Here is a 12,340-nt window from a genome sequence, read left to right on the forward strand (position 1 = left end):
CGGCAAGAAGGAACTGAGGAGCGGTTGGGTCGGCAGGGGTATATATCAGGCACCATAGTGGCGCCACTCCAGGGGGTGACCTGCCGGCCCACCGAGTGTTGCTAGGGTAAAAGTTTCTCCGATGAACGTGCATGCGGCGCGCGCACACCTAACTGGAATGGATATCAGCAAGCACTCAAAGAAGAATACATGGTTATAATAGGGATAAACGTCCCATGAGAGAGAGTTGCAGGCTTTGTCTACACTGAAACTTTGTCGGCAAAACTTCTGTCATTCAGAGGTGTTAAAAAACATACACCCCAAAATACAAAAATTTTACAGATGAATAGCACCAGTGCGAACAGTGCTTTGCCAGCACGAGCACTCTCCTGCCAACAAAGCTGCTGCAGCTTGTGGAGGGTGGAAGTTTTTTTTTTTTTGTCAGCAGGAGAGCTTTCTTCTGCCATCAAACAGCAGCTACACTGCATGTCTTTTAGCGGTATAGCTGTAAAGGCGTGGCCATGTTGCTAAAAGCTGCATGGTATAGACAAAGCCTAAGTGTGCTGTCATAGGGATCTAAATCAGACTTTTTGGTGAAGTGTTTTTTTTTTTTTGTTTGTTTTTTAAATTAAACACGGTATAGCAGAAGTTATATCAGCAACTGAACAATGTGGAAACATGTTTCAAAACAGTCTTTGTACCAGCCTTCCAGAACTATCAAATGTGGTAACGTTTCTCAAGTAGTCTAAAACAAAAGTATTCCAATATTCCCCCAGTTGTACACTAGAAAGATTAAGTCTGTATACAAAATGAGACAAGAATGCAGCCTTTAAAAAAAAGCATAAACTCAAAGCAGCTACTAAATATTCCATGTTTTACTTTAAAATGTTCCACTTCCCTAAAGAGTCAATTCAGAGGTCCTTGACCCAAATATCTAGGTAATTAACAACTCATTATCCATGACATAGGTATTTCTCTACCACCAGCTGGTAGTGTTCTATAAAAGCCTCTAGATAAATGAGGAACACCACATCAAATGCAAAAACTTCCACTAAAAAGATTAGACATTTAATGAGATTACAGCATTATCTCTGTGTTGAAGAGTTTTTATAGGTATTATGAGAGATGGAATCAACTTGGCCAATTACACTTACAACTGTGAGAGTATCTTCTCTAGCCACATGGGTAAGGGCTCATTCAGTTGTGCCAGAAGTCTTCCAGTTTTAAAAACTGAAACTTCATGAAGTTCAGTTAAAGCTACTGAATAGCTAAAAGCACTTGATTTTAGGAAATGTTAAGACACAAGGTCACATTACCATGCAGACGTTAACTACTTACGTCATCCACTATAGCTCACTTGACAAAATATGTGAAGTGATCAAAGTATAACAATACTCCACTCTTACACAGTGATTTTCATCAGTAGATCTCAAAGTGCTTTGCAGTAGCATTATCCTCATTTTACAGATGAGGAAACTGAGACACATACTTGTCCAAGATCACCCAGCACTCCAGTGGCAGAGCCAGGAATAGAACATAAGAATGTCAATACTGGGTCAGACCAAAGGTCCATCTAGCCCAGTATCCTGTCTTCCAACAGTGGCCAATGCCAAGTGCCCCAAAAGGAAAGAACAGAATAAGTAACCATCAAGTGATCCATTCCCTGTCGCTCCTTCCCAGCGTCTGGCAAACAGAAGCTAGGGACACCAACCCCATAGGTGCTGACCCCATGGGTGCTGTGGGGATGCAGCACCCACAGGAAAAAATTATGTGCTCCCCTGCTCCCCCTCCCCCCACCCCATCCCTTCCTCACCTCCTCCCTGCTCCTCCCCACCGCCTAGCCTAGCAGCAGTTTGGCAGCGCTTAGGACTTCCCAGGAAGAGTGGGGATGCGGCATGCTCAGGGGACAAGGCAGTAAAGAGGAAGGGCAGGGGCAGGGGCAGGGACTTGGGGGAAAGGGGTTGAATTGGGGCCAGGCGAGGGTTGTGCAGGGCCAGGGCCAGGGCCAGGGCCAGGTCGAACACCCATGGAGCAGAGGGGAAGTTGGCACCTATGGCCATCCCTGCCCATCCTGGCTAATAGCCACTGATGGACCTAACCTCCACGAACATATCTAGTTCTTTTTTGAACCCTGCTATAGTCTTGCCTTCACAACATCCTCAGAACCCAGATCTTCTGAGTCCTGGTCCAATACTCTATCCACTAGGCTGCACTGCTTTATGATGCGGTGATGACCTTTTTAAATACTATGGAAACAAAGTAGGTGAACCTCTGTAAATTGTGGGGGGGAAGCCATATGATTTTTAATGTGTTCCATGATTTTCCAGCCTCTTTCTAATCAATCTTATTGTAATGTATGTTTCTACTGGCACCAGGCTTCCTCCTTTCTATCTAGTTCTTGCAATTTATCGTCCAACATCTACACACTAACAAAATATAAGGGAGGGCTTTCCAACATGCTGGAACATGGCTTGTTCCAACTCCCACTGCAGTTTGTGAAAAGACACCTATTGCCCATAGTGAGTGTTGTACTGAGCTCTAGGGCTGCAAGTTTAAAAACTGAAAGTTTCTCCCTCCCCTCTTAAGTCACAAATGAACCTTACTACTTCAATTTACATATAGAAGGGAAGAGAATCGAATTATGCTTTCAAATATCAAGATTAATTTAAATTTAAAGAGTATATAAAATGTATCAAAGCCCTTTCTTTAATTTAATCACAAATCATACCTAAGTTTGCCCATTGAACATATATGCTCAATTGCAGATGAATACATGTGGTACATTTATAATGTCCTATCATTTAAGTGCACTTTTGTAAGAATCTACTATGGAAACACATACATATTCTGGGAACAGCAAAAAGTCTTTAAGAAAAGTTCAATAGCTCCAAATACAGTTAACATTTTTGTCTGCCCTTCACTAATGGCTTTCATCTGGCACATTTCTTCATCTGATTGTGAAACAGTGCAGGGAAGTATTTACTTCCCATTTATAGAAATGTCACTAAATTGTCCAGAGAACAAAGGACAGGAATAATGGAATGGGAAGAAGTGCTCCATCTTCCTCACAAAATGTCTCACTGCTTTACAATACAGCTATAACCAGAAGTCCAAGCTTAAATTTAAGACTTTGTGCAGATCCCAGAAAGATCAGCATCTTAAATCTGTTATCAAAGAAAGAGGACTGAAAAAAGTTACAAATAGCAGGGGAGGAGGAAACCTTGTTTACCTAATTTCTTAGAGAAGGACTGGAATAATGTCACGTTATTTTTTAACTCACATACCATATCCCTCAGGCAGGTCAGGAGGAGTATGTAAATGTGTTCTGCTCATGTAATTCCTATGCCTTTGAGACCTGACTCTTCTCTCTGCCAGTCTGGGATCTGATGACTGTCCACACGTCGCACCATTTGTTCCTGTAATTGGTGTGTTCTCATCCACAAAGCAGCTCAGAGGTCTGCCTGGACTAGAATATTCAGATGCTGGTCTGTTGAGAGGTAATGAGAAAAGGTTACTTGCTTTTTGTAATCAAGGAAATTATTCTCTCCAACCACATCTATCCTTTATGAAACAACATTTACACACAATAGATGAAAGCATCAGTCACTAAAAGTGCAAGAAACAGTCACTCATGTTTAATTTCATAAAACATGTGAGAAATATTCAGGTATCTGCTGTGTCAAAGACTGCTTTGATAAGACAGTAAACTACTCTCTTATATGTAGACCTTGCTAAGCTATTCATGCATTTGTCCAGCATACTCTACATGGGTTATATCTGAAGACCATTTGAAAACATTAGCTAGTGCAGAATGTAGCAATACACGAGCTTAGCAGTGCTTCTTGCAGGAAGCACATTATGCCTGTGCTTTGTGATAAGCACTGGCTGTCAACTAGTTTCCAGATACAACTCAGAGTGTTCATTTTAGCTCATATTGTTAGGGGTTCTGCCTACCTTAAAGACTGCTGCTCTCTGCTGCGGCAGCAGTTTAAGTCATGTGAAGCACTTGATTTAACACCTCTCTATACACTTTAAAAAAAAGGGGGGGGGGGGGCTCGTAGTAGGGTATTTTTAGCGAGGGGCCTGCAGCTCTGGAACTTCCCTCCCACCCTAGTCAGACATTACCTGAGCATATTGTTTTTATTATTTGTATGTCCATAATGCCTAGGAGCCCTCATCATAAACCATGACCCCCATTGCAACAGGCACTGTTCAGACACCAAACAAAAAGACAGTCCATGTCCCAAGGAGTTTATAATCTAATTATAAGACAAGAGACAACAGATGGATAGAGACACAAACAAACAAGACAATATTGGTCATAACAATAGGCAGCAGTTCCCACACATCAGCAGCCTAACTGTTATCAAGTTCTTTTGTAGGCATCATGGCAAAAGATTTTCCAGGTAGGATCTGAAGATGGATAATGAGATAGCTATATTGATGTTTATGGGGTGCTCCTCCCAAGGGTAACACAGGTATCTGTTTGAAAATAAGTGGAGGTTGAAATCATGGGCTGATCGGAGGTGAGCACTGACAGCTTGATAGCGAATGAATGATGACACGTAGTGTGAGGATTGACTATGATGGGCCTTAAAAGTAAATACAAGCAGCTTATGTCTGATACAATAGAGAAGGGGTAGCCAGTGAAGGGATTCAAAGAGAAGGGGATATGATAAAAGCAATGAGCTAGATATGAGTGGGGTGAGATTGCATTTGTCAAGGCCAGAAAGAAGGATGTTGCAGTAAGAGACATGCAGGATGACGAGAACTTGCATGAAAGTTTTAGCTGTTTGAATGGATAGAAAAAAGCCATAACTTACTGATGTTATGCAGAAAAATAATCACGAGATTTAGACATAGCATGTGAGGACCTAGACAGAGACTGGAGTTGCAGGTTACAAGCCCAGGGAGTGACAGGCAGGATACTGGCATTGTCCACAATGATCGAGACAGGACATAGCAAGGACCACCTTTGGGGGTGGGGGAAAATCAGGAGCTCTGCTTTAACCACGTTTATCTTGAGCTGGCAGCTAGACATCCACAAGGTGATGTCGGAGACACAGGCCAAGATTTTAGTTTGGAGAGAAGGAGACCGTTCCAGAGTAGAGAGGTAGATCTGTGAGTCATCAGCATAGAGATGAAAGTTGAGTGTGTGTTTGTAGATGAGATTACCCAGAGATAAAAGCGTAAAGGGAGAAGACCACAACCTCCAAACCACCACAGAAAGCTGGAGAGAAGATCTGAAGGATCTTCCAAAAGGACACACTGAAGGAGTTATTAGAGAGATAGGAGAACCAGAAGCGACTGGAGTCAAGGAAACCAAGACAGAACAAGATTTCAAGAAAAGTACGGTAAACTGTGTCAGAGGTGGCTGACAAGTCAAGGAGGAGAATGGAGTGGCGGTTCTGAGCTTTAGCTAAGAGGACATTAGAGACTTTGGCGAGAGTGGTTTCAGTTGAATGAAAGATAAATGACAGAATGGAAAGGGTCTAAAATGGCGTTGGAGGAGAAGAACTCCAGGTAACAATTGTAAACAGCATGTTCAATGAGCTTAGAGATGAAAGGGATAAGAAAGAGTGGTAGCTGGAGAGGCAAAGTGAGGCCAACAGTGTATATATATATATTTTTAAGATAGAAGAGACTAATGCATGTTGGGGGAGGGTGGAAGAGCCAGAGGACAGTGAGAGGGTAAGGAGAAGAGGAAGACAGAGAAGTGGACGCAAAAAGAGATTAGGAGATGGGATGGGGACACTAGGGTAAGTGGAGGGGTTAGAGCATATAAAACTTCAAGGTATGCTGCAAGACTTATCTGTCCCATCCCCCCTACTACCTTTTGAGAAGAGTATCAGATAAGGATAGTGTAAGTGGGACAAGTGAGGTAGAAATTGTTGGCCCTGATAGTCTAGGTTGGTGAATAAGAGTTACAAACATTATGGGTTCATACAGTGATCCTTCACAGAACCTCTAATGTGTCACATGGGGATCCATATAGGCACAGGAGTCTACCCATACATTCCACAGTACAAAACTAGGGACATATTTTTGTGTCTAGACCTTAGGATAGACATTTTTACATAATCAAGAAAACAAATTCATAAATAACATTAATAAATAGTTCTTTCAATTGAGAAATGAAGGCATACAGTAGAACTGAAAGTTTAACAATGCAGGTCATGTGCCCATCTATTCCTTATGCACATTGAATTTTCCAAAGGATAAGGGCTATTGAGGAAGGATGAGAAGATACACAGGGTCTGCAAAAAGCTCCAGAAGAAAATGCAGAGAGACTATTTAAGGCTTAGATAATAGCAGAAGTCCACTTGGTTTGAGGAAATGAAGGTTGACAGATTTGACTGCTATTGTAAGTGGAGCTGATTACATTGATTTCAAAAACTGGTTACGTATTTGTAACAATTAGCTTAAGAGTGCTGACCCATACAATTATAGCATAACCGCAGACATTTGTCAGCCGGTCAGAATCCCTTTTTCATAATGCCCACTTTGTAAACGCTGGCACTGTGGAACCCTACCAAAAATCAGTGATATGAAGACCTGCACAGAGAAATCTAGCTTGAATGATTCCTGTGAATTAAGCAGGAGTGGGAAGAATATAATATATCTGGGGCATGATTTTCAGGGATCGCTGAGCACATACTCTTGAGCCCAATGGGAGCTGCGGATGCTCAGTACTTTTGATTAGTAGGTGAATTCCACTGTAGGCATGTTTTATAATTTCTTACCGTGTTGGTCGCTCCCACTGAGTTGTCCGTGTAATGTGATTTAAATACTGGATCCTTCCAGAGGCAGTTCTCCGCTCCTCCCAACTAGAATTCAGACATTGAGAGATAAGGCAATGAGTGATATTTCCAGGAAACCAAGGCACAAAAATGTTTCTAACACAACAGCCAACTCAGGAAGACATCATCTATTATGAATCATAGTAGCTGAACAGTGAAAGCTCAACTCCCAAAATAAAACATTTCTTCTTGAAGCCAGACAAATCAATAACAATGTTGTGTCTTCATGTTCAGTAACTATTCAAAGTTAAATTAACTCCAAATACTCTACAAGTTTCCTAATAAAAGTATTTCATGTTCGATAATACACTTAGTTTTTTATTATTTGGCAACTGCTTCTAATAAACTCTGTTGTTTTAATATAATTTCTATTAAATATAGTGGATTAACATAATTTATCTATACTCATTAAAAATGAAACATCCTGTAAACACACTTATGTCATGTAAAATAATAAATATTACTCTTAATGTCATAGCTAAAAAGCTTGTTGCAAGATATTCTTTCTTCACCTTTTCCTCTGAAATATATGCATTCCTTAAAATTCTGTTCAACCACTGCTAATGATTTAGGCATCTGTTACAAAGGATGGGCAGCAAGTTAACGTGAAGCACCAGAAGTTCTCTGGTGCAATCAGTTTATCTTTTTGTGAACCAACAATCATGCACAGTATCTTTTTTGCACCAATTTCCTTTGATAAAAATTACTACTGTAGAAGCTGTGTTATCCAGAAAGCTTTATAAACTGGCATTTCTAATTTTTATAGAAAGTCCAGTTTATGGTCTGGGGCCAGCAGGCTCCCTATCTAGCTCCATGTGGCTCACTGGAAGCGACGATCTGTCCTTGCTGCTCCTAGGTGGAGGCGTGACTAGGCGGCTCTGCATGCTGCCTTTGCCCACAGGAACTGCGGCCAATGGGAGCTGCGGAGCCAGCGCTTGGGGCAGAGCAGGGACAGTGCAAAGAGCTGTCTAGCTGCACCTCCACCTAGGAACAGCAGGGACGGGTTGCCACTTGCAGGGAGCCCCCCAAAGGTCAGTGCCCCCTGGATCCAGCACCCTGAAGCCCTCCCGTGCCCCAACTCCCTGCCCCCAGCTCCCTCCTGCATCCAAACTCCCTCCCAGAACCCAAACCCCAACCCCGCACTCTCTCCTGCACCCCAACCCCCAGCTCTGCACCCCCTCTGCAACATCACAATGTGGTTTATGACTTAGAAGTGATAACTGATATTTCAATTTTCATTTAAAAATATAAAATTTCTCCTGTCTTTGTCTGCCAAGACTCACATTCAGAATTCTGTTTTTCTTCTGCTACACAGACACTAGCCAAAGCACTTAAAACAGCACATTTTTCTGAAGTCTCCAAGCTGCTTTAGGTATTGATCTCATCAGTTTTCATAGAGGAAAAAATATCCTGAACCCAGCCTTTGCCAGGCAAGTACAGAAGAACTCAGTCTCCACGACCTTGAACAATACTGTTTTTCTGATTTACAAGTGAGAAGAAGAGACACCCATTTTTACAATACTATATCCTCTCTACAGCTCTGTAGAAGACATTTTGGGTATGCTCTCACATTACATGGGATACAAAATTAGGGCACTGGGTCCTATTAGATTATCTTGTGGGTGAAGCAAGACTGTTCAAGAATGTTAGTTCTCCCTTAGATTTACATTATATTCATGTTAGTCAATTATCTGTTCCATAATTCTCAAACCTGGTGTGGGGTCTTAGGTATATACTTTCATTCACTCACTGATATAACATGCTCTCCTTCAGCCCTCCGAATGGGCAAACACAGACAATGCTCACACTATTAGGGCAGGTCTACAATCTGAGGGATTGACGGTCTGAGATGGATCCACTAGTGGCCAATTTAGCGGGCCTAGTAAAGACCCACAAAATCGATTGCAGATCGCTCTCCAGTCGATCCCTGTACTGTGCCCCCAACAAGAAGAGTAAGGTAAGTCAACGGGAGATTTTCTCGCAATCATTTTCTTAGCAATCATTCTGAGTAAGGCTATGTCTACACTACCGTGACAAATCAACCTAAGCTACGCAACTCCAGCTATGTGAATAACGCAGCTGGAGTCAACGTAACTTAGGCTGAGTTACCACGGGGTCTACACTGAGGTGGGTTGACGGGAGAAACTCTCCCATCGACTTACCTTACTCTTCTTGTCGGGGGAAGAGTACAGGGGTCGACTGGAGAGCCATCTGCTGTCGATTTGGTGGGTCTTCACTAGACCCGCTAAATCGACTGCTGGTGGATCGATCTTAGAGTGTCGATTCCAGCTATATTGTAGACATAGCCTCAGTAAGTACCTTCTACAGTTAAGTCAGTGAGTGGTATGTCTCCAGCTTCTAAATTAAAACTTCTATAGGTTTACAAAGTTTAAAAAAAAAAAAATTAAAAATTGTCTATTTTTACTTTGACGCCTCATCACTTCAGAGCTTAGAAAGTAAAGTGAGTATAGGTGTTAGTTTACCCATCTGGTAGATCATTGTCAAATAAACGACTGCAATCCACAACTTGTCCTCCTGTGCCTATTCGGTCTCTGGATTGAAGACTTACTATTAAAATATTAAAAGGCAATTATTAAAGATACTGCAACAGAATCCAAATCACAATTACGTTTGGAAGGAAACGGTACAACTTAGAGGAGAGCTAAGTTAAACCATTTTCTCAATTTTATCTTCCTCCCCAAATAGCTAATAAAGTTTAAGCAGAGATAACGTGTGGTTCCACACAGCTAAATCTCTACATACTACTTTGAAAAACCCACCTTTAGGGATAAGAGTGTAATTTAAAGTGGGAAGAAAAGTTAAATCTGAACTTGTAATTAATTTTGATCTTCCCTATGCAAAGCTTAAAACTCTACAACTGTCCGGTGACAACAGGGAGGCTGATCCCATGTAGAATGGCTAGGACAGCAAATGAAATCGTGAAATGCCAGTGTCCGACTGAAAAGGAACACTTCTAATGGAAAGCAGCAACCAAGACTGGGACTGGTAAGTGGTCTAAAAATGCAGTTTCTGCTAAGGTTTGATTTTTTCCTCGTAGCTATGAATGAGGGTGAAAATTCATCACAAAAAAGGACACACAAAACAGGCAAAGTTTAAATGCTATGAGCACTATACATTTTGGTTATTAGGGATCTATGTAAATTAATATTCACATATCAGTGATATACAACTTAAATGTGTTTAAAACTATTTCAAAAGCATTTATCAGAACAGCAGACTTATTACTTACAGTAATAATTTATAAACAAACTAAAACTGTATTACATGCTCCACTCAAACATTTTAAAACATTGTTTTTATGTCAAAAGCTTTTTCACTGCAGTTATGAAATCACAGGTTTTGGTAAAAATATCTGATCTGAACACTCAGGTTGCATTTTGTTTATATGGTTGTTACTGTTAAAGAGGTTAGTCACGCATGAAACCAAATACATGATTGTTTTCTGTTGGCTGTGTGACATGAATGCACCTTTTCATCTCTGAACACCTGCATTCAAATCTTGTCCACAAATGAAACAAAAATAAATTTAATGGCCTCAATCTAGACCCAAATGGACATTTGCTCATATCATAAAATCACAAGACAATTTAACATTATTGGTAACCTCTGAAAGAGAGAGGCCCAGTTCTGAACCAAAAGGTGTGTTGAAGTTCCAGATTTTGGGAAACTAGCTGAGCTACACAAGAAGTCTTGCTGTATCTGTGTGCATTAACTTCATTTCTAGCCAGTATTAATGCCTAACCTTTTATGAGTGTGGTCTTTATTAGAGAGAAATAAAAAGACAGCCCTTAATTTCTTTAGAGAGCCAGGAAATGCTTGATTTACTCTATTCTGCAACAACCCCATACACTACAAGTTCATGTTTTTGCATGTAGGCAAGCAAAACACACAGACAAAAATGAAACTAAACAATTACCTCCTCTTTGCCTATGTTAGGACCAAAATTAGTGGACGGCTTCATTTTGTAATGAGTAAGGACTCATTTTTCTGCACTGCCACATCAGAAATAAAACAGTGGCACAGAAGAGAGCTGCAAGATTAAGACACAGTTCAGGTGCCCTTTGTATCCACTACCCAAAAATCATCATCCTTCTTTCCCATCCACTTTAAAAGTAAACCCAGGCAAGAATCCCCCTGTTTTCTGTCCCCAGTAATAAGGAATTCACCAGGGAGTCCCTGGATTTTTAGGCATCACGCATACACCAAGGTGTCCCTCTTTTCCTAGGCAATCAATTGCTGAAGACACCAATTAGATAAACAGAATAATTTCCCTTTCAATTTTACCCTGTCCTTTAATTCAGGCCATTTCACCCCTGTTATAAAGCTAATCCCACTTCCAACTCACTTTAGCTACAATTTATTTTGATTCAAAAAAACAAAAACAAAACAAAAAACTCTCTACTCTAACTATCATATCAGAATTACCTAGTTTTATCTGGACCCATTCACCCACGAAACAAAATTGTATTATTAATGAAGAAAATTTTAAGGAGATTAACAAAGAATTTTCAATAGATAAAAGGTAGGAGCCTCTGGAATCTTGCAGAGTATCCGTCAAGTTCAAGGCAGCACTGACTGAAGACACAAAGCCTTTTTAAAGTTAATAGCTTGAAACACAATGTACAGATACTATTCTTACAGAGGGAAGCAGCAATGGCGCTAATGTAACACTTCATAACTTCACAAGCTGTGGACTTCTCAGGGAAGAGATGAACAAACTACTTTCAACCAGGTTTCAGTCAGTAGCTATGGATACTCCACCAGCACCAAGGGAGCTGTTACAAGTGTCTATTTTATCATCATTACTGTTTAGTGTGAACCTCCATGGAAAAATGATATGTCAGCATGGACTGAAGCATTAATAATACCAACATATCTCCTACTATCTGATCCTATTACATCACCTCTGTCTTGATGCTATCTTACTACCTCACAAAGACTGCAGACTGGAGGCAAAACAGCTGGTTAAAAACTTAGCTAAGATAAAGCAGAGGTATAATGGACAGAGTATTTTGAGAAGGTTAAACATCCGGAAGCCCTCACTTGCTGCCTTGTCTATTGGTAGAGTTCCCTGGCAGGGTGGATCAGGTACACGACTTGGAGATTTTATAACCAGGAGCTGAACATGGAGGCCCAAAACTTTTCCCCCCCTCTCTCTGAAATATTCATAGATTACAACAGTTCAGCCAGGAAGTCACCACGCTGTGGATCACTGTGATGGGGTCTGTATTTTGGTGGGGGAGCTGTAATGTGCGCTACTCAGGGCTGCCTTTTAAACTTAATCTGAATGAAGTTCAGAATGCAGCAAAAGAAGAATGTTTACTGAAAGGGGGGCTGCTTATTTTCCAATGAGTCTGCTTCAAGGATTTTATTTATAGTGTTTAAAATTTTAAATAATGAATCACACAGCACAGCAGCTGAGACTGAAGCAAGACAATATATATTAGTGAAGTTATCCCAAAGAAGAACTCACCCCCATTGCAGCAAAACGCCTGGGAAGGCATTCATTCTTAGACAAAACCTAGAGAAAATAGGTCTTG

At 40.9% G+C, this 12,340-nt stretch overlaps 1 protein-coding gene across 2 annotated transcripts in view; it reads right to left on the reverse strand.

The window, feature by feature from the left end:
* SMURF2 (SMAD specific E3 ubiquitin protein ligase 2) overlaps positions 1-12,340 on the reverse strand; it is a 122,188-nt gene that overhangs the window by 47,279 nt on the left and 62,569 nt on the right. For both annotated transcript variants that reach the window (XM_032805593.2, XM_032805591.2), the window contains exons 6-8: positions 9,263-9,347; positions 6,723-6,806; positions 3,264-3,466 (exon numbers count right to left, since the gene is read on the reverse strand). In XM_032805593.2, coding sequence (XP_032661484.1) covers positions 3,264-3,466; positions 6,723-6,806; positions 9,263-9,347 — 372 coding nt within the window. The remainder of the gene's footprint in view (positions 1-3,263; positions 3,467-6,722; positions 6,807-9,262; positions 9,348-12,340) is intronic.

The sequence above is a fragment of the Chelonoidis abingdonii genome, chromosome 13 (genome assembly GCF_003597395.2).
Source record: "Chelonoidis abingdonii isolate Lonesome George chromosome 13, CheloAbing_2.0, whole genome shotgun sequence".
In the NCBI taxonomy this organism is placed as follows: domain Eukaryota; kingdom Metazoa; phylum Chordata; order Testudines; family Testudinidae; genus Chelonoidis; species Chelonoidis abingdonii.